Source organism: Colletes latitarsis, chromosome 2 (assembly GCF_051014445.1).
Source record: "Colletes latitarsis isolate SP2378_abdomen chromosome 2, iyColLati1, whole genome shotgun sequence".
NCBI classification, from domain to species: domain Eukaryota; kingdom Metazoa; phylum Arthropoda; class Insecta; order Hymenoptera; family Colletidae; genus Colletes; species Colletes latitarsis.
The window spans coordinates 18,659,256-18,681,962 of record NC_135135.1 but is presented as its reverse complement, the minus strand read 5'-3'; the positions used below and the strand labels follow the sequence as shown (position 1 = coordinate 18,681,962).

At 43.3% G+C, this 22,707-nt stretch overlaps 1 protein-coding gene across 7 annotated transcripts in view; it reads left to right on the top strand.

Moving 5' to 3' along the window:
* Nucleotides 1-22,707, top strand: part of LOC143351885 (uncharacterized) — a 173,995-nt gene that overhangs the window by 106,158 nt on the left and 45,130 nt on the right. For 3 of the 7 annotated variants that reach the window (XM_076783934.1, XM_076783937.1, XM_076783935.1), the window contains one exon: nucleotides 21,979-22,613. The exons of the other annotated variants lie outside the window; for them this stretch is intronic. In XM_076783934.1, coding sequence (XP_076640049.1) covers nucleotides 22,443-22,613 — 171 coding nt within the window. In that variant the 5' untranslated portion in view covers nucleotides 21,979-22,442. The remainder of the gene's footprint in view (nucleotides 1-21,978; nucleotides 22,614-22,707) is intronic. 7 annotated transcript variants of the gene reach the window in all.

The window sequence follows — 22,707 nt, the reverse complement described above, 5'->3', positions numbered from 1 at the left end:
AACGAAATTCGAGGCGTTCTCTAACCGATTCTGTACATAATTGTTCTTGGAACGGTGCACGCAATTCCGAGTTTCGCGGTGAAACGCGGGGGCGGTTCTTCCCTTGGCTCCCTCCGAGAATTGCGAACTTAAAGCGCCGGGAATTACTAGCGGGGTAATTAACAGAGGGATTATGTTCAACAGAACTCCGGGACGTTAAAGTTTTACCCGCGACGTTCTGCGCTTTCCAAGTTTTTCGATACGGAAACTCGTTGCTCAGAATGACATCGCGATCGCGGCGCACGGTCCCAGAAAAAGAATCTTAAGCAATCGCGTCTCGCGAAAGAGTTCCGAGTCAGTTTCGAATTACGTTAAGGAGTTTGTTCCTTTGTAACGTAAATTTGCCCGGGGGAAAAATTCGCGGGACGTTTCATCTTGAATGAACTTAACCGTAAGCGAAACCGTGGCTTTGTTTCAACTTTAAAATTAATTTATTGGAAAGGATTTAACGCGAGCTTGTCGTAATAATATTAAAGTCGCGATAAGAAATGTAGAAGTAACGGTTGAATTTAGCATATAATTAAATTATATGTCGCGTTGAGCGAATAAAAGTTTGATTAACTGACCGTTCGATCCAGTAAATTTTGCAAAATATTTTTATTCCATCCAACGTTGATCGTTTTCGCTGAATTTTCGACCCCACGTTATAAAAAACCCATCAATTCGAAACGGAACCACCAATAACGAGAAGAGCCTCGCGCGTCAGTCTGCTGGTTTCAAAATATACGTCTCCCACGCGAACGAATCGATCGAACGTTCTATCGAAACAGCGTCAGAGAGCAAAAAGCAGCCTCTCTCGCGAAACAATCACGGATTTCCACGCGTTGTCTTGGAAGAGGAGGTGAGCCCCGAAACGAAAGGGTGGTTGGTCTATTCCCGGGTTTTCCAGCACGAATTTCACGCCGTTACATTCCGCCGACCGACAAACGTTTCCCCGGAGAATGGATGGCCACGAGGGGCTGCTTTTAGCCGCGGCTTTATCTCCCTGTTGCGAGGGTAGTCGTGCTATGAAATAAAAGTAACGAGGAATAATGTGTCAGTGGCGACTAACGCCTATTCTACCTCTGCGCGGTGTTTCAGAAATGGGTAGTCAAACTTTCGAAGCGTATTCTACCGACTGTAAGAATTGAAAGAGATTCGTGCGAACGTAATCCCCTCCGCGAGAGATTTGTATTCTCGTCCATTTCCACGGTACGATCACGTTGGATCGCGATGCAATTGTCTTCCCTTTTTCTCTTTGGTAGTTCTTACCATTATAGTGTCTTTATTGCGTAAGGAAAGAAGACGCGTACATATTATACAAAGTATTTCGTCAGCGTAGAAATCCAAGAAAAAGAAGGACAAGGGATTCGAGCTCCTTGAATCACAGAACAGCTATATCGTTACTATAGATTCTTCCTATGCGGAGAATCTCCGATCCCAGAACATTAAATAATAAAACAAGCGTATTCTACTCTGTATAAGGGGAAAGGAATTTCTACGAACATGGGTCTGAGAATTCTTCGTTTCCCAGCTAAAAACAGTTGTCTTTATCAGCTGCTTCTTCCAAAGTAATCGGTTTCGTCTTCATTCTAAGTTATTTTAGCATCACAATCATACACAATTATACCAGGCAACTTTCTTTTCAACATCGAATCACTATTTTCACATTGAATATTTCTATTTTGTTATAATTTGGACTGATATCGAGGTCTTCGCGTTAATCGATAAATCGAACCACGCATTCGTCGCTCGATCGCGCTGCAAAAGTTTCCTGCGCAATCTCGGTGCAGAAACTGCGAAGAATAATGAATTTTCGAAAGGAACTCGGTCCATGAGAACAAATCGAAGTAGTCGAGAGACTGGCAATGTCGGGCATACTCGATTCTACGCTCGCAATTCCGTTTGAGCTCGACAACACGGATTCTCCATCGCGCGCAAGATCGAAATTTACACGTTCGTCGAACCCTACGCGCACACGACAGAATCTATATCTAATTATCTGTAACTGTTACTAGTTTACCGGCAGGGGTCGAGCCTGGGTTATCTATTACCTCGCACGCATCTGTTCGACGAGAGCGAATGCATACAGTGACGATCGAAACGCGTCGAACGAACGTTTCCAAATTACGATCTGCTAATAAAACGTTAATAACCAGAATCAGTAACGATGGAAACACATTTATTATTGAACGTCACGACCGATTAATTAAATCACCGATATTTTTAAATATTAATGCTTCGTGAAATTACGTGCTCGCGTATTGGCGCTGTTTGTTTAAGACGAAAAGTTTTATATTCCAAAGTCTCAGGAACTGCTTATGTTAATTGAAAATTTTTATTCGTCTATTTGGATTTTAGACATAACACAAGAGTATATTTGAACAACTCAATTCTAAAATCGAATTTTATAATGATCAATATATCAATTTTTTAAATTATACTCGGAAAAGAAAGTGGTAGAAACCGCGGGAGACACCTGGACCTATTCCCGAAGAAAGTCTGGCATAGAACTTATGTTCCGTGTTTAGTGGAACACGGAGGGACTAATTTAGTACGAACTTTTACTACCAAATCAGACTATAAATTTCCAAGTTTATTCCCACCAATGGACAGCGGTGAACTGCCCACACTTCGTCAACGAAGAGGGAGACGTCTTTCACGAAGTGAGTTTTACGACTCGAAAAAAGGTATTAAATTGGGAACCTTTGGAACGTCTTCCGTGATTATCTAATTTAGTACGACTTTATTACTGTTCATTCGGATGGTTGCACAATGATCTCAAGAAAAAAACATTGGAAATAGAACTTGTCGAAACAACGATATCTGTACCATTTTGTAACCGACTCGAACCGAAAGACTAATGGTGGACGTAGATGTCCCGGTACCAAACGCGTTAAAACAACCAGTTAGTCTCATGGTAGCGTCGAGGATGATTATCGGACCAACAATTTACATTCTCGGAGTTGATACAGCTTCGGAAGAATTCGCAAGCTGTGTTCAGTTTTGTGCATCAATGCGGATGGAAATTCGCGACAGACGCGGAGCCGAGCTTGCCGCGGGAACAATAACGGTCGGGATTTATCGGTCCGTGGATTCGTAAGCCGCGTTCGAGCCGCCGCGGATAAAAACCTGTTGAGTTCCGTTCGACTCCGCGTGAAAATCCTCCCCCGACATTGTTCCCTCTGTGTTCCGAGCGCGTCCGAATCTCGTCGCGCCCACCGCCATTGTTCCTCCTTCAACGACCCGGAAGTTGATGTAAATGCACGCAAAATGGGAACGGTGGGGTGGTCCTTTTGTCGGTGTTGAAGCTTTGAGGTCGGAACGAACGCTTTGTTGCTCGATCAAAACGCACTGCAGTTTTCTGCTTTATAGAGTTTACCGTAAAGGGTGCAGCTAACTGCCCACGGTGAATAGGGGTAATTTATGAAACGAACTTTGCCTTTTTACCCGGAACGAGTATCATGATCGAAAGATGAATATTTATGTGGGGTGTCTGCGTGAAAACGAAACTGGCAGAATACATAGAGCGTCTCATTTTCAGGGAAATAAAAAGTAGGAACCTCGGGGATAGGATTTAGAAATTTTGTATAATATATTTTAAACAGAATTATCTTATTTGGCGAAATAACATTGGCAATAATAAATCAGTATTTACAATAACGAAGTAACGTAATACTCTTGCAAATAATCAACGTGTTCCGAAATATTTAAATGGATAAGGTTGCACGTCTCTTCCCTCATTAAAATGATAGAATTATAATCATCATTCAACGCACGTAATTGTAAACAATATGGTAATGATTTACATGAATCACAAATATACTAGGATCCGGTACAAAGCTAAAATATTCTATGGTTAGTAGTGATACGAAAATGTACGCTTCGTTAAAAAATTCTAAAGAAACGTCTGTTTTTCGATGTAGGTTTTTTTTATTGTCATTTCAAATAAACTTTATCCGTTTCTGGTGCACGAATTCAATAACTCTTGGCACTCGTTAATTATTTGAATGTCCCGTTCTACAGACAGATAATTAAAAACAGAGTTTTCCAGGAAATTCATCCATCGATGTATTAATTTAAAAAAACAAATTTACATTTTACATAAATAGCATTTTGAGAAGAAAGAATCCTTCATATTTACACTGAGTCTTCTAAAAAAAAACTGAATTTTTCATTACTAAATATTCTCGAGAAGATTCAAACTCGAAGATCTTGAAGCTCAGAGTCGTGTGTCTAGAAAATTTTTAGATCCTGATGAACCCTGAGAGGAGCTTTGGAAGGTTAACGTCAGCCTTTCTTTAACCGAGTTATCTTGATTATGTTTCCGAGAAGGTTACCCGATAGGTTTGCAAAGAATTCGATCGGTTCGTTGAATTTTGTCCTTTCCCGAGCAAAAGTTTGCGCAAGTCGTGTTCTAACGAGAGCACAGCTATGACCTCGATGTTTGCAGCACGCTTGAAAACGTCCCCGGTCGAGAGCCCAGCTGGACCAAACTGGAGTATCCTTTTACGCGTCGTCCTACCTCGTTAACGACGATGTCCTCTTCCTCGCGCCTGTCTCTGACACGACGTAGTCGCGAATTTATTGCGTGGCTCGCTTTAACTTACCTTTGAAAGCCTACAAAGAGCTAAATATTCGCCTGTTCGTCCTCGAAAATTCTATGCAAATTAGAATTTAATTGTAAGTGCAATTAACTCTTGCACGATCGCACCATTTTTTGTAGCGAAGCGTCTTTCTGACAAATATTACTATTGAACTTTTACTCTGGTAAACAATATCTAGAAAAATATTAAATAATTATGTAAATAATGACCCCTCGGTCGTTTGATCGAGTTGCGTCTAAAAAGAATTCCTTTGGCGCGGCTGATTTTCGGTCAAACTTAGCGGCCTGGAAACAATGCGTTTTATGGCCGCGCGTTCCGTTACGATTATAAAAGTCTAACGCAACGGTGCATTCGCCGCAGCAAGATGCATCGCGTTTTTCCATCGGAACGCGAAACGAGCCGTGACGAAGTAAAAATCGTATCACTCGTGTCGGCGCTCTTCTTCCGCGTCAACCTTTTTCTCATAATTGTATCGCCTAGCTACAGGGCTAATTAGCCAGCGACAACTTTCTTAACACGCTCTCGTAGTCCATTAGGTAAAAATGTGGCGGATTAATTCTCGCGCACGACGGCACGTTTCCTGCTTTTCGCCTTCATTTACGTCCTGTGAATCGTCTTTTTCTGACCTACGAACCATCTGAGAATATCTACGAGCAACAATCGAATCTCCGATCAGAGCGCATTTCCGGACCGGTTAGAGCAGGAATAGACAAAATGTTATTCTAACAATAGACATGCAAAAACACCGCGATTTATCAGCTGCGTTTATTCGTATCGTAAATTTTCATAAATTGTCATAAATTCCTTTGTTCGGACACTGTGCACACAGATTGCTAACGAGTGTAAATCCATCGAATCGGGAAACTCGAGGTAAAAAAGATTCTTCCAAAGTTCCCCCGACGATTTTTCTTCGACTAAACTTTGAATGGAGTTACTGGTTGATGGAAGTCTGTTAAAAGGTTTCATTTAATAGCGACGCATTTAGAAGACTCGGTAAGATCCCCAGGCATTTCCATTATTGCCGCGACACAGACTGAAACTCCGTGTTTATTGAACGGAATGATATTCATTCGCGAAACGGTTCTCCGAGTAAACAAAAAATTATTTAGTCGACGGTTCGTCACGTTTTAATAAGTCCGATCGAGAATATAAAAAAGATCGACGAACGAATACGTGTGCAGAGTGCGATATATTTTACGTTTAAAAGATGCCGACCCTTAAAAACCATTTAATTTATTTTTATTTCGCTATTTGATTCAAATAATAATAGAAGATACGAGTCGTGCATGAAAGAAGACAAGTAACCTAGGGCACGTTTTCCAGGGGTTTCCCGCGACATCTTGAACCGTCTCTTGATACGAAATTTGCGTTTTACGCGTCGGACCGTAGGGTCAGCAACGGGGTCCATCGAAGCGAACATGACGGGGGTAGCGTCAACGAGACGGGACAGGGTGGCTCGTAGTCGGAGAGGATTCTCCAATCTCCATAAATCGCCATGGTCTTCCGTGTCCCTCGCGACATAGGCGCACTGTCGAGAGAGCAATTTGCGTAACTGTCTCGAAAAGTTACGAGTCAGCTTGCACCCTGTCACCCTGTCCAGCTGAGCGTCGCTCACGGACTCGTTTGTGCCCCCATCCTTCCTCGGACACGCCTTCTCGCGTCCATTTGTCAACGACCAGCCACGCGCTCAGGGACTTCCCATATTGCCTTCTCCGTAACTCTTTTCACGAGATTTTTGTCGCGTCGTAAGTGGAGTCTGTCTTTCCTGCGGGCGCGTGGGTCACTGAGTTAAGCAAATTTTATTCACGAACTAGTCTTTGCCCCGCGGCCTCGCCTACGCGAAGCACCGGCATTACCTCGAAAACTATAGCAACTATACTAATGAAACTCTCGCGAACTAGTCCCAGGATCTCTTTTAGGCATACTTTTACTTTCTCGATCGTTCCTTGGACTCCAGCTACTTCATCGTGTTCCCGGCATCGAAGTCACCCGATTTTTAAATTTCTCGATATCAGTGTTCCGAGTTCTACGTACGTTATATTTGCGTAAATATCTCGTAAATAGATACAGAGACGTAAAAAGATAAATCTACCAGACTGGCCGAATTCTCTTCCAGGGGCGTGCACACCCCGTCACGCGTTCCGTCGACAATCCAGTCTGTGAAAGTGTCCAGAGTGGAAAAAGGTAATTCGCTTCCAGAGTCGTGCACTGCCCGTCACGCGTTATGTCAACAATTCTAATCGCGTCGAATTTGCAATATCGAGAAGCGGACCGTCGGTAGAGCGTAGTCCAATACGGGTCGATGAAAAATTGGAACGTTTCGGCCGTTGTAGCGCAGTGTTCGCGCGGAATGTTGGTCGAGTGCTTGACTGAATTAAAAGCACTCGACTCGGTCAACAGGAGCACGGCTTTCTGTCGGCGACAGAGTGGCATTGGTTTTTAGTTTCCGTCAATTTGATAAATTTCCAATCGAACGAGCCCAAGTACACAGAGCTCTTCCGTTCGGTTTTATTTCGGATTCGTCGTGTTGTTCAGTATTTCGTGAGATTGCTGCCAATCACCGAGAAATCCGTGGTCTTGTCCGGTATCCGGCTCCAAAATCCATGGGTGACCTAAATTTTCGATGACCCTCGGTCAGGAATGTATTCTCGCAAACTTTGAGTCGAGGAATCCGTAAACAGACGTTCGATCGTTGTGTTCTGGAAATCCTCTGATTTATCGCGTATGTATAACAAGTTCATCCTGTGATTCTTATTTCGAGCTGAAAAATTTTACAGTAAATTTTCGTTACACTAGTGCGTGGTTAAGTGTTTTCGGTGACCAGTCTTAGGATATCTTATTTACTTAACGTACGGTCGAAATAGAAACGAGTAACAAAACAAAGAAACGGATGGTTCGAAAGAAACCGACGGGTTCCGCAAATCTAACGTTAAGAACCGGTGCGCGAGTCGATGGATAGGCTCGGGTAGCCTTTCGTAAACCGTAGTCCATCAACGTCTAGCGATCTATCGACACGATCTCGTTCCTACGTCAAAAGTCTACAGAAACAGAGCACGGTAGCTCGCGGTGCAGAGTTCTAATACTTGCGCAGACCAGTCACTTTGCATACTTCAGTTTCAAGACGTTTCAATCATCGTCTCGGGGAACTCTCTGAGCGGGTTGCAACCGTTTCCGGTTCCCGCTCGGTAGCCGTCAGTTCATCAGTGCCGAAAGTTTCGACGTGGCCTCGTCATTGATCTCTGAAAGTTTCGGGGGGGGAGGGAACGAGTCGGACAGGTTCGTTTCCTAAACGTCGTTGCTGGAAGAAGGGAAGAAGAAAGGCTCGGAAGGGAACGTCAAGCTCGGCCTGAAACTCAATTTCTCTCGTCCCGTTGCGTGCGTGTCGGACGGTGGGTTAGTTATTTATCCAGAAGTCGATCGACGTCAACGTCACCGAACAATCGTTCCTGGTTCCGGATTATTACCAAGGAAAATAGGCGTTCGAGTTTGGTTTGCGCGACAGTCGCCTCGTATCGTGCATGTAGCCGTCGATGCATCGCGGAAAAGCCGATGAATGCGTTCCGCGACGAACGAATATCGATCTCGTCGCGCTTCGTAACGAAGTTCGAGTCTCCGGCAGCGTTTCCATCGATTCGTGTCTTGCTAATTTGCCTCGACGATCGTCTTTATTAGCTGGGAGGAACGTATTCCCTCGGGGCTAACGTGAAAGCGATCCAACTAGCTCTCTTCCAAGAGATTGGAAGTCTTCTTTGGAAACGAAAGAAGCTTTGTATTGCGTTTTTTTTTCTGATCATGAATACCTTGAAAGTTCTTGGTTTCTGGTAATATAGTTTCTAGTATCCTTGGAATATTGAATATTTGAACGAAATCTAGTTGCACCTAAATTATTATGTATAATACGCTCGATCAATTTTACGAGAGTTTAGATTTCCTTCGCCTCTCGGTCGAATCAAATTTTCGATTCGTTTTTAAATTTCCGGCAATGGATCGGTAATTCACGAATTAAATTACGAACGAATCTACAATTCTCTCGTTATTTGTGAATAAATTTCGTTCAGCTCTGCCCCTACTATATCTTGCTCTGGTCGCCAATGCAAATAACGTTCGGTAGATCCTATTAATCAGAGTGATAAGTTTCGTTCCCCTTCCTCGCAGGTCGAATATACGGTATGTTTGTTTAGCAAACCAAGATATTATGGTCTAACCAGTTTATCTTGGTCGTCCGCCGTGTACATCTTTCCAGCGTCATGGATCGAACGGTTTAATATTCTTTGCCCGGCTCGTACTTTACGCAGAGTAGACTCCATGAAAACTAATTAACGACCGAGTCAGAGATTCCTGATTTCCCATTCAAGGCACGGCCATCGATAAAAATACTTCTCTTTTTGTCGGAAGAGAGGCGGAACTCCGATGAAAGTTTGACCGTAGGAACGATTATTTTCCAAAACGTTCCCTCCGCCCGGAATCGAAAATAATTCTCTGCACGATCGTGAAAAAATGCGCTAACAGAGCGCTTTGGTGCCGTCTGTCAGGCGCAGGCGACGTTTACGCGAATCGTTCGCCGAACGTCATCGCGCGGAACGTAAAGTGGAATATCTGGTCGATGTCGGCCAAGGATCGATAGTTGCCAACGGATGAATGTCATCCACGAGGTCTGTGCGCGCTTTCGGACCCTTCGTCCTTGGCATTTCGCGCGGTCCTGTCGATCGAATGTGCATTTTTAGCGATCGTTTCACGGAACAGGACGCTGCGTTTGCCCGAAAATGGTCACAGCGACGGAAACGGTCGTCTGTGCACATTGCATTATACCAAACCTTCGATTGGATATATGTAACTATGTTTCCCACGAGTTGCAGATGGATTTTAATCGACCATGGAAGGTTAACTCAACTTGTACTCGATTTTTACGAAAATAATAAATAAATCGATAGTTTTCGAGCCCGTGATACCTGGAGTCTCGACACGTCACGCACGTGCTCCGTATTCGTTGAAAAATGTATCTCCGTGCGTGGAAATGAGCGTTTTCCTAGCGGATGCAAGCACGGATCACGTATTTCCATGCACCCGACACGTATCCGGCTCATTTTATTTGTTCGCTCGTGGAATAAATACGGTCGTGCGATGAAAAATGCGATTCGAGGCGACTTCTGTTGCCCCGCGAGCTCCAACAGACTCAATCGAACTCTTTATTTTCTTGGATACCTTGGGGTTTCTTTCTTCGAGAAATATGGAACGGCTACGGAGCTATTAAGCAGTTCCTTCTGCAAAAAAAAAAATAAAACTATAAATAATGGAAGCTGTCAAACTTCTGCCACAGTATCGCGTTTATCTCTCTTTGCTTGCCGACCCCGCGGTAATTTATCGTGGTTTTCTTCCGGAATCTCTGTGTGTCTCGAGGTGTTTTATCGCTACTCTTTATCGTGGGAATGAGAATAAATGGCAATGAGAGGGAACTTCGATACGAAATTCGGTCAAACTTTAGATCACTTAACTGTATACAGTGCATATAGTTCGACAAGTTGGAAAATACCCCGAGCGAGGGGTGGGGACGAGCCTGGATCTAGCACTAGATCGTCCCACTCGAATCGATAAGGACGATAAAAGAACCGACATAATTTTCCAAGTGCTACGAAAATATTTAAAATTGCCACCCCACGTGGGATCTATGCTCCACGTTGAGAAAGGCTAGTTTCGCGGATCTGAAAGGAAATCAGCCACGAACATCGAACCAGACGCGTCGTGTGCTCGACAAACTGTCTCTGATTGTGACGAGAAAGATAAAAAAAATAAAAGAGGCGGAGCAGACGTAGGACACCGGTGCGCGAAACCACGATCGTTTTACACACAAAGGCTGCGTCGCCCCCGTGGCATTGTCCCGTGTTCTCGAGGTGGGGCTCATCTTCACCTTACATCGCGTGTCCTCTTTTTTCCCCCCCATCCCTTTCGTCCCGGGCACAATCGGTGACACTTTGAACTTTGTTCGTCGCGTTTCTCGGCCGTGCCGCGCGATCCGGAGCACCACTCCGCTCCTCTCCAATTTCTTCGAAAAGAAGACTTTTCTGTTGTTAAGCAAACAATGGTCGTAAAGTACTCGAACGTATTTTTGTTCTACCCCAGCGTTCGCCGATAGAACGAACAGAATCGTGACTACGATTGGAATCTAAAGTCAGGTCATTTTTCGGAATTTATTTAACATATTTGTTTGGTCGTCTTCGGGCGCGTCGTAAAAATTTTTGTCCAAGATCTTCGTAGGAATCGAGCGACGAGAAACGCTCGACGAGAATGGGTCGTTCGCTCGGCTCGTCTCGCGTTTCCATCGAGGATGTTCGAGATCGTCTGGTGTCGTGTTTCGTTAATCGGTTAGTCCTGTCCGGAGACGGAGGACATCCAGGCAAGGATTACTGCGGCGGTGAACGGAAGTCGAGTACGAAGACTTTGTGTGTCGCGGAGAAAGAATCGAGGAGGCGGGAGCGAACTGGCTCTGAATCGAAGAACGCTACCTGTTACTCGTTTCCTCGTTGATATTAACGATACACCGGGGCCGGGATACGGCAATTTATAGCCCGGATAATTTATAGCCGCGGACCGTGAATTATATCGAATCCGCGACTCCCGAGTTACGAGTATACGTCTTTAAAAATTCATCTCGCGACTCCTGACGTGTCTATCGGCTTCCTGTTTTAACTTGGTGCTCTATATGGCCACCGATTTCATACCGAATCGTTGTAAACAGATCTCACCACAATTTTATACGTATTACGGTACACTATTTCTCTTTTAACCTCTTGACGTACGATTTAAGTACAATTTTTCAAATGTGTGCTATTTAATTTTGTTTACATTTGTTCGTACAAGGAATGGCCACGAAAAAGAATATATTTGTTTTACGAATACCTCGTGCATGTAAAAATGTGTTGATTTTAATATACAGGATGTATTCCACCCCTGGAAAAAATTTTAATGGGAGATTCTAGGTGCCAAAATAAGACGAAAATCAAGAATATCAAAATCAAGAATAAGATTGTACTGAATTTTTTTCTCGAAAATGCGCAAGATTTCGAGGGTATGTTTATTCACCAAAAATTATTGTAATTGACCCCCGCAACCGAAAATAATTTTTTCAAAACGATTTGAAATTTTTTTTTTCCGTCGAAAAATTTCACACCTTCTCGAATTTTTTTCTAGAAAGTGGATAGGAATTCGGGGGTATGTCTATTCACCAAAAATGATTGTAATTGACCCCCGCAACCGAAAATAATTTTTCCAGAACGATTTGAAACTTTTCAATTTCGCCGAAAAATTTAGGCACCTATCCCCCTGTCGATTTTTCTTAAAAATTCGTCTTTTATGTTTAGTAATTTTGTTTGACGCCCTATAGAAAAATTGTCTAATACTTTTCTGTAGGTACCCATGAGCTCTACTTCAGAAAAAAGTTTCATTGAAATATATGTACAATTGTAGGAATTATGGCCGTTTAAAAATTGGACCATTTTTATGGGGTTTTTCTCATTTTGCGGGGTCAAGGATCAACTTTTCGAATATTTTTGCGATTTGTACATATTCTCCGTCAAAATACGCATAGTTTGCTTTTTTAAACATTAAAATCGTCCAATCCGTTCAGAAGTTATGACGTTTTAAAGATCCGCATGAAAATTCGGAGAACGATTTCTGGGCCTGTAATTAGATTTTCGGTAAGGAATTTTTTTCTCGAAAATGCGTAGGATTTCGGGGGTATGTATAATGACTAAAAATGATTGTAATCAACTCTTGCAACCGAAAATAATTTTTTTAGAACAATTTGAAAAATTTTTTTCGCCAAAAATTTCAGCACCTTCCCGAAATTTTTTCTCAAAAGTGGGTAGGATTTCAGACATTTCTGGCCAGAAATTGTATTTTTGGTAAGGAATTTCTTTCTCGAAAGTGGGTAGGATTTCGGAAGTATGTGTATTCACGAAAAATGATTGTAATTGACCCCCGCAAGGGTAGCCTAATAATAACCGGTAGAGTAAGAAGTGACCGATGCGTTGTTAATCTCCATCCGAAGGAGTTATGAATTTATATCGTCGTCCGCGAAGACTCCTTCCCGAGCGAGCCGACTTCCGCGCGTCGAGAAAAATAGTCGTATCATCGATCCACGTCTTGGCGGGCGCATTCATCATCCTCTGCTCGCCTAAGTAGTCGTGAACCGGTGAAAGGTTGAGGCAGGTCCTGTTCGAGAGTGAAAACGAAGCCCTTGGTGCCCGATCCCGAACCCGGCCAACCCTAGAACCGGTGTACACTGGCGACGTTCCAAGCGAGGTGCTGTTCCCCTTTATTTCCCTTTACGACTCCCCGGGGACCATCGAGGATTAGGAATTTATAGGTTTCGCAGCGTACAGGACGCCGAGCAAATTGGCGCGGGTTCGCGTCTCCTTTCTTGGTCGACAATGGATGACAAAATTGCGTCCCGCGATCGAATTTCCCACGAGCTTGTTCTCCGTCGATGCAACGGTGCACTCGAGAAACGCAGTCGCCCGAAAGAGATATAAATTGTCTCGATTCATTTTGCAACAGCATTAAACCCGACAACGGAAAGGAACTGTTCGATGTATCGTTTTCGTCGAGCTTTTACGTGACGATACACGAGATAGTTTCAAATATAAATGATTAAATTTAAATAATCCCCACACCATGATATTTTTATTTAGATTTTGCCCCTCTCGTTGGATTCTTTTATCACGAATGTTTCGAAGAAACCGTAGAAAGTCGCGGTGCAACAACCGACAGAGGTTTCGACTCTTTTCCAATTATCGATTTACGATCTCGGACGAATATCTCGTCGGTTTTACGACGGGAACGTGATTCGGGTTTCTTTCTGAAAGTCCACCGCGATCGATTAGCCAACGAGGACGAGATCGGAACGTTCCCCTTTGAGACAAATTCTCGCACGATGCGCTTCTTCGCCGGGGATTACTTATTTAAGCGACGACCTTTTCCTTTAATGCGCCCCGTCAATTGACGAGCCGATTGATCTACGGGCTTCCTCTCGGTCCTTCGGATACTTCCGCGACTTCGTCATGGACTCCTCTGTCCTCGTTTTCCATTAACCAATCAAATATTTAACCGGAATTATCGCAGCACCGGGTCGAACGGTAAGGTTGCCTTTGCAATAGTTTCTATTAACGAACGAATTAGATAAAGCTCGCACATTTATCTCACGGTCATAATTCCCGTACGTTGTTTTCATCGGTTATTTCGATATTATTATAAAATTTTTATACTTGGCTGGGTTTGTGCCGGCGTGGTGGCGTAAAAATATTTATTTTAAACGTAATTTCTCTAAATTAAAATTAAAATCGCACGTTCCCTGAGTCGTGCATAGTTTAATGCACAAGTGAGATTTCTTCCATGCACCTGCGTTCAAAATTCTTTTTCCGGCGAATTTTTATATTTCAAACTGAAAATACGTGTCAGACACTCTACGAGTATAGGCTAACTGCAGAAAGATTAATACGAACCGAAGACAAATGGAGAAAAAATTGCAACGTGATAAACGGAAAAATGTGAAAATGCATCCGTCAATGTATCGCGTCAAATTTAATATGTTTCGAAAAATATTGACGACTACATCGAACAATTTTTCAACGCGGGCGCAAAATTAAACAATAACTTTGATATTTCTTCAAATTCGAAATTAGAGTATTATATTTTGGCGTGCAATGAACTTTATGTTTGTTTTGTCCACCATCAAGCTAACACAACGAATATTGGTTAGTACATCCACGTGTTCCACCATGTGTTACACGTGTTCTACACGGACCAAGTAATCTAATTACGTCGCAAGAGTCTAGCAATATTAACAACTATTATTATTACCACTTCTACAATGTTAAAAACATTAATTAATTCTGATATCGATTCAGGACTCGTTAATTTTTACGTGACTACAAAAATAACTTTACGACAAATCTTAAAATAATTTCCATGTATCTGAGAACAGTTGATCTACGCGTCTTCGTCGAAGAATTATTTTAAATCGAAAAAAAAAGATTGATAATATTGTTTTGGACCCTGCACAGTTATTTTTATGAACGAAACACACGACGGTGTCGGCGTTGAACGCGTCGCGAGACTAAATAACGAGCAGCGTCGATGACTGCTGAACATTTAATAGTTAATAGGGAACCGATCGTCGCAACGGTTAACGCACCAACATCGATGGCTATATCAAGTCGATTCTGGACTCGTTTGCATTACACAGAGCCCCGGTAACAATTCTAATATAACGTTCGCGGTAATTGTGACGCCGGTGCATCTCCCTGTTGGAAAATGGAGACATTCGGTCCGGGACTTCGGGCTCGAGGACACTTGGACGTAGACAACGACGTTCCAATTAGGGTTTTTATTGCGGTTCCGAGGGAAAATCGGTTCGAGGGATCCTAGAAAGTAATACGATTGGCATCTCGAGACATCTAGGTAAAAGTACGACGTTAGAGAGCTTTAAAGAGGACTTTGATCGCTAGGGGTAGCAGCAATTTTCCTCTGACCAGCGATCTATTTATCCCGCGGTGATTTATCGAATTCGTTCCACCATCGAGACATCCTCGACGACCTTTGACCTTTCCGGCCCACTTTTCATTCGTAAATCTACCGTACCAAACGAAGTGCTCTTGAAATCATCGCGATTCCTTTTTCCCTTTGACCAGATATGTTTTCGCGCCACGATCCACAGTGTCGTCGAGGCCTCTTTTCTTTTTTTTTTTTTTTTTTTTTTTTTTTTTTAATCCTGAATGCTTTTCACGACCGAATTTACCACGGCGGGCAACCTCCATTACCCGAATTAACAGGGACGCGCGACTATTCCGTACGAAAGAACTTTTGAATAACAATGACCTTCGTTTTTCCGCGAGTGGTTTTCATATTTTTTTTTTCCCAGAAAAATATTGGAAAAGCCGAGCGCCACGGAACCTACGAGCTTTTTTCAGCTTTGTCGTTTACAAAAAGCCTTCGATGGTTCCGAAATGCAGGCCACGTAGTCAGTCATTGTAGTCGCCCCTTTCACGGTGCCGTTTGATTGTTTGAACCGAGCACAATATCATCGTTGAATTATCATTTAAATCGCGGTGAACCATGCGTCAGAATCACGCTGGATTGTGTGCGTGTACACACTGTACACGGAACCGCATAGAATATTCAATTTCGGGGGCAGATAGAATACACGCTGTCGTAGATAGAACAGCTTCCGGATAATAGAATTTTCAAACAGCGAATGTGCTACATGTCAACGACAAACTGGTTCGATACCATTTGATTTTCTTCGTGGCGCGCATCAGCGGCGACGGTGAAAAATTCGGTGGAAAATTACATGTTGAAAAGAGGAAGAAGGAACGAATATAATTCAAAATTGTTCCAGTTTAATCTGTCGCGAGACGTGGGAGCACCAGTGGAAATTTTATATTTCTGAAATGAACGGCAGAGAGATTTATAATTTGAAGTTAGCTCGTTAATTTGGGAGGAATCGTGTCAACCAGTTTGAAAATCGTAGTCTCTTTAATGTTTTATTTCGAGTTATTTTATATCTGCGCGCAATTTATCTCGAGCCTCCGAAGCATCGTTCGTTTTACGAATTTTGTTATAATATTTAATATTCACATATTCTGGAATATGACGCGACGATTTGACGTGCCTGCGAATTTCGCGACGCAAGACATTGTGTACGAAGCTTAAGCTCGATCGTATGTCGAACTATTTAGATCACGAGGGGCTTCGTGAACGCGAGATCGGAAGACGAACGTTGCGGCGAGCTTAACGGAGCATGATTGACTTCTACATGCTGGCGAAGAGGCAGCTGCTTCGTGAAAAGATCCAGTGGAAACTAGGGCTCTTGATTCTACTCGGGTACTCGTAGAATGTACTCCGTAGTACTCCCCGAGACTTTGCTGCTTTGTGTATTTCGCATTTTATTTATTGCCTTTGCTGTACCGTGGAGAAAATATACAGGAATATAAAATAAGATAAAATATAGGAGCGCACGAAAGAGACGAGACGGAGATAAAATCCGTTTCTACACGTAACCTCGAGAGCAAGATATGAAGAAATTAAATATACGACTACAGTCGACTCTAGTTAATTGGGACGCGCTGAGGTAAAAAAATTTGGCCCAAATAAACCGTTGCTTTGCTTGTTTGAAATTTCAATGGATTTTGTTATTTGGGTATTGTTTGATCCGTGTACCAGTTATTTTTCATTCATTCCTTACCTCGATTTTTATGATGTTAACGTTTCTGATACGTTAGAAATCTAAATATATAAATGTTGCAGGTGTATCAATTTAAAAAGACCCAACGATCGCCGTCGCGTAACTATTTTGATAGTTCAAAATAAATAGTTGTCCCAATTAAGCCGGAATTTTCTAAATATAAAATAGTGCACAATTAAAATAATATGGTCATTCTACGTTAAAAAGCGAACTGAAAATGTGTAATAATGTTTTGTCTTCTTGAAAAAATCATTCTTGAAATTTGTTGGTGTACGTCTGACCATTGCTCGATATTTCTACTTGAATCGATGTTTTTAACATCGATTAAGGTGTAATATGATTTTTGTCCGTCTTATCGTCTTTTAATTAGTTAGTATCGGTTGAAACAAATAATACCACGTCGGCATAGATGCCTACAAGCATTGAATTTAAGTAGAAATAACCAATAATGGACAGACGCGTTCAAACTTAATCGCCCGCTTAGGCGATAAATTTTCAATTATCTCGAAAAGTAAGACTCGAATGAAAGAATTTTATTCCATACTTTCGATTTATCTTCTCGCGTAGAATGACTCGAACAAATTTGAAACTTACTAGAACGATAAGAAAGACGGATTATAGTGGTTGGAAATCGTTTTATTTTAGTCACACGATCCCACTAAGATATATTTCTCTGAAGGGTCGGAGGAAATGATGGCGGGTCATGACACCCGGTACATCGATTATGTGGAAATACTTTTATTCTCGCTACGATGGGAGCAGAAATGCCGTGCAATCAAGCCGCAATTTTACCCCTCGAGCGTCGAAAATTAAATAAGACAAACCCATTTAGGGGAGCCGAGGCCGTCTGTTTGCGTTGACGCATCTCGATTCACTTATCGCGACCCTTTTTTACGCGTTTTTCGCCCGAGAATTTTCTCGTCCCGCGCGTCAGGAATTCCCAGAAATAAAACCAGAGCTATTCAAACATTTTGCAGTTACTCGAATACTACGAATATTTTTAAGACAGTCACGCATAAACATTGAAATTTCATAGGGAGCACAACTCGTCCCACTAATGGCGTTTCATTCTCCCCTCCTTCGAACGAGGATTGATTTACGAAATAATCGTCCAAGAAATCTGCGGGTAAATCCGTGAAAGGTCGATGACGAGCAAAGCCAAGCAACCATAAAATCGTTACTACGCGAAAGTAATAGCCGACAACCCGTTTACCGGCGTCCACACGCGTGTCCAATAGCATCGAGTTTGGTTTTACTTTTTTAGCAACATGCTCGAATACTACGTAAACGAAACGTTTAACGGTATAACTGGATCCTGAATAAGATGTTGCAAGGATCCGATCAAATTTGATGTTTCTGGTAAACATTTTTCTTTCCCGACAAATACCTAAAGCAATCTTCCCAAACTCGTTATTTTCGCGTAATAATAGTAATATATAATTTTCTGGTTCCGTTACGTGCAACGATCTTCTATAAATTTCTCGAACAATTACTTCGAAAATAAAACACGTTAATTAGCGTATTTTCACCTTGTAAGGCGCGCTTCCGCCTTGAAATTTAAATATCTAGATTACGCTAGAATCTCCCCTTAACGCGTTTAATAAAACTTTCCGTAGGTTGATTTTAATCGTACACAATTATTTTAAAAGGCATGCAGTAACGCTGCGATTATTTTTCGAAATGAATACGTATTTGACTAAACTATTTTAATTTGATCAGAAGTAACTTCATCAGGATCGACGATGTTCGAAAGCAAAAGGAAAGTATCGCTATCTGAAAAACAAGAAATCTCGTTTCTAACTTCTTAAGCGTGAAACCAGTTACTGGTCTAGCCGAGGTGAACAACCTTCGAATATTGAACCGGAGAACGATTCGACGGTTCGAAAGTTCTATTTTCAAGTTCGAAGAAACGCCCTGAACGTTCTCGCGGGGTTGTCGAGCACCCTCGTGTTTCTGGGTCGCGTGGACGGGGCTCGAGACACGAGGACGACTTTGCTCGAGTCCTCGAACGATCTTCCGTCGTTTATTTTTAGAGATACGCTGCGAAACTGATAGCTCCGTGGGATGCCGGTCGCTTAATCGTTCTCGATTTCCGTCGTTTCCGTTGTTTCCTGTCGCGCGGACGGCCGTACCGCGTGTCCCTCTTCCCCTCTCGCGTAGCCCCTCTATCGATTTCGGATATAGTCGCTTAATAAACGACGGTTACGTGCTACTAAGTTTTCCCCCCCTGGAAATGGACTCTGACCGCGCGTCGTTTTTCTCGCGTTCCATTTTTAAAGAGTCGACGATACCGCCAACAGGGTTGCTCGACCGACACTCGGAAAATATTAGGATTGATCGAGTGGGTAGGGATTTAATTAACGTATAGTCGTCGACGCCGCCGTCGAGCAAAAAGAGAGAACGAACGCTCTTTTTTACACAGGGGAAAACATAATAAGAAATCTGTTGTCTTATGGGTGGATGCTCGGCTACGGTGACGTTCAACATCGACTTTAACGGCCCTTCCGGCGAATATCCGAGCCTCGAGGACGTGAAAAATTGAATTATTCTCGGCGGAGGTAGAACTTCTCCGTGGACATCTTTTTTCAACCCCTCTAGTGTGCTTTGGAAATATTTAGACTCGCATTTACCCTTTTCGTAATATATTAAATATTAATATTTTTCAACGGAGAATCACCTTCCTCCATCGAATATTTTTTAACGAACGAATACAATTTACCCAATGTGTCTGACTCAAATCGCTATTTCTACTTGTATCGAAGTCCAAAGAGCAAACAGTGCACGCGTCTTCGAATCGATTTTCTCCTAAACGAGCCCTCGAACTAAACAATTTCGAACTCATTTTTACAAGTAGAAACGCTTCCCGTCTGACCACGGATCGCTATTTCTACTTATACCGCTATCCGATTCCAATCGGTGTACGCGTTTTCAATGTTTATTTTCTCGAACTTAGAAATGTTTTACGGTTTTACCTATTCGATAAGATATGATAAATGTAAATGCGTAGTCGTTTTACATAGCAATAATTATCCGATTTCACCAAGCGACCGCATATTTATAGGCGTCAGTGTACGGTGGATTTCGCGCAAGGATTAGCAAATTAATTGCCCGATTAAAGAAGAAATTGCCCAGCAAAGCGGGTGGCGAGCGTGGCTCGTTAATTTTTTCGTAAAATGGTCGACTATTGAAACGCTAATCTCTGTCGACGACGATCGTTGCTCGAGCGAGTTAGAAGGCGCGACGGTCGCAAATTCTCGCACGGAATCACCATTCAGAAACGTAGTCGAAATTAAGGTGAAGACGCGAAAGCGGCCACTCTCGGGCGTCGTTTGCCACGAATAAGAAGCGACGCCGAGGAACCGGCTTTCACGAATCTTTTTCTCTATCCTTCTCTTCCCCGTTCCCTGTGTTGGCCTCTTAAGCGTATTTCGTCGTAAATTTTTCATTCGACGAACCCACCCTCTCGCTGTTCCTCGCATTGCTCTATTCAGCGGCGTTTAAAAACCCACTCGAAGACCGCGCGGCAAAGATTCAGCTCGGGTCGTTGCGGAAACAAAAATTCGCCCCCAAAGCGCTCGAAATTAAAGTTTTTCCCCGACGCGTAGGATTTGGGTTGGATCAAACGTGCTGTTTATTTAAAATGCTCGCGATAACGACTCGAAAAACATGGACGCGAAATTAAAGTTTAAACGTGCCCGTACCAGAAACTACTTTTCCGTGGTTTATCGCAGATTTCTGAACCGTCTATAGTTTTTAATTATTAGTCAGAAAGATACTTCTATCGACTTAAAATCCACTGTTTCAAACTTTCGCAATTAAAATAGAACGTTGCTTAACAAGGATAATCGCCGTGGAAATGCGACACTTTATCAAGGCGGGTGCAAATGCGTTGGGTAAATTGTCGCAGCAAGTGGTCACCGATGTTAACTACTTTAGTGGACATTTTCCAGGTGGTTAGCCGAGCTAGCCACCGCGCAGCAAAGAGTTAACGTCGTTAAGCTCGTCGACACGCCGAATCGTGCTATGTAATCGAAATTACAGAGTCGATGACGTTGACGATTAGACTCTGCGCGACGACTGAAACTTGCCGTTGCCGGGGCGATGCTCCCTTTCGATTTGCCAAACGCTTTCAGGAATCAAAGGCGGAATACGTAAATGCTCGACGAGGATCCGCGGGGCTGCAGACAATCGGCAAAGCTACGATCGAACGGATCCTCGGTAGCCATTTTCCCTTTGCGTCTCCACGGACTCAACTATAATTAACAAGAGTCGCATTACCGCCCGATGATAGAGACGGCTCCTTCCATGCTTCGAGCATCCTTTGCCCTCGAAATTGGATTTGCTTCCGCGCCCGATGGGGGTTGAACTCCTTGGCTCTGTTGTTATCGAGATTCCAGGTCGTTGTCGGACGAGTCTTCAAATTCTATTTTCAAATAACGAATCAAAATTGTCGATACTATATTCTGATCTAGAAATGTTACACGTTACGATCCGTACGAGAATTTGAGTCTCATAAATCTTCAGGATCGTACAAACGTTCGTTAACGATCGTTATTCGTTGTTCGTAGGTAAAATTTGCTCGACTCTGGTTATCAACCGACCGAGTCGAGATGTTAAAAACTTGTTGAACAAATTCCGGAGAATGAAATCTCACTGAATCGCAAGAAGAGGTGTATCAACTTTGGCGATTCGTTTCAGGCGTGGAGGAATATTTCCTATCGAGTAGATATTATTTTCACGTTCCATCTGGAACGTAGAGAACGAGAAATAACGCGACAGGGAGGGTAGATACAATGCGACGCATCGCGAGCAACGATGATAAAGAACTGGACGAGTTGTCTCGCGTTTTAATTGGCAGGCGTAATGGAATATAACGCGCCGTGCTGATTCTCCGCTGCAACTCGGGCTGCATTCACCGCTTGGACCGTCACTCGGGGCTCGCATTATTGCACGCGCGACTCGAATCGTTAATTATCGCCGCTCGGCTCGGCTCGGCTCCATTCGATTGGCCATGCTCCCGTCCTCCGGTTTCCCAGACCCCGGGTGTCGTCGTCGCAACGTCGAATGCATTCGTCGTCGCGCGTTAACGCAAAACTTGTTTCTGTGATATTTCAGAGAACCGACGCGCCTCTGTCCCCGAGCGCTAGATTCGGTACCGAGAAAAAGTGAATCGACCCCAAAAGAGGACCAGCGCCGATCCTGGTTGAGAAAAAAGGAAGAAAAACCCGAAGAAAGACTTTGCTTCGAGGACTCTCGAAGTCGAAATTATTGTCGACGACTCGAATTTGTATATTTTCCGGGAGTCCCGAACCAAGAGGAAACTCGTGACTCACGCCATCTTTCTCTTTTAAATTGCACGAGATTCTGAGGTATCGAGAGTGCGTGGGACCAAGCAGTCGACGGAGTGACGCGAGGATACGCGTTCTTAATTGATCGTTGCGATTAACGAGTTCCACGGGTCGATGGAACCGCGACAGAAAAACGGAGAGGATCGTTTCGCTAGCCGGTGAACGTGCGTGTTTTCGGGTAACTCGTGGACAAATCGAACGAAAATAATCGCGAAACCGTCGACGAGCACGATGCTGGCGTGCGTTTATCCGGCGGAGAGCTTCAGCAAGTCGAAAACCGTGACGGTGAAGCTCCGTCACGGACGATCGAGACGGAAGCCGAAGAAGCTCCTTTCGGTGAAGGAGAGACCGACGGACGGCAAGGAGCAGGAATCCAACGAGAACGCTAAGCTCGAGAACGAGGTAAGACCCTTTATTTTCCAGCGTTTCCGTCGCGGAAAATCACGACGGGACGCGAGAAACGGGAACGACGTTCGTCGTTCGCCGTCGCGAGAAA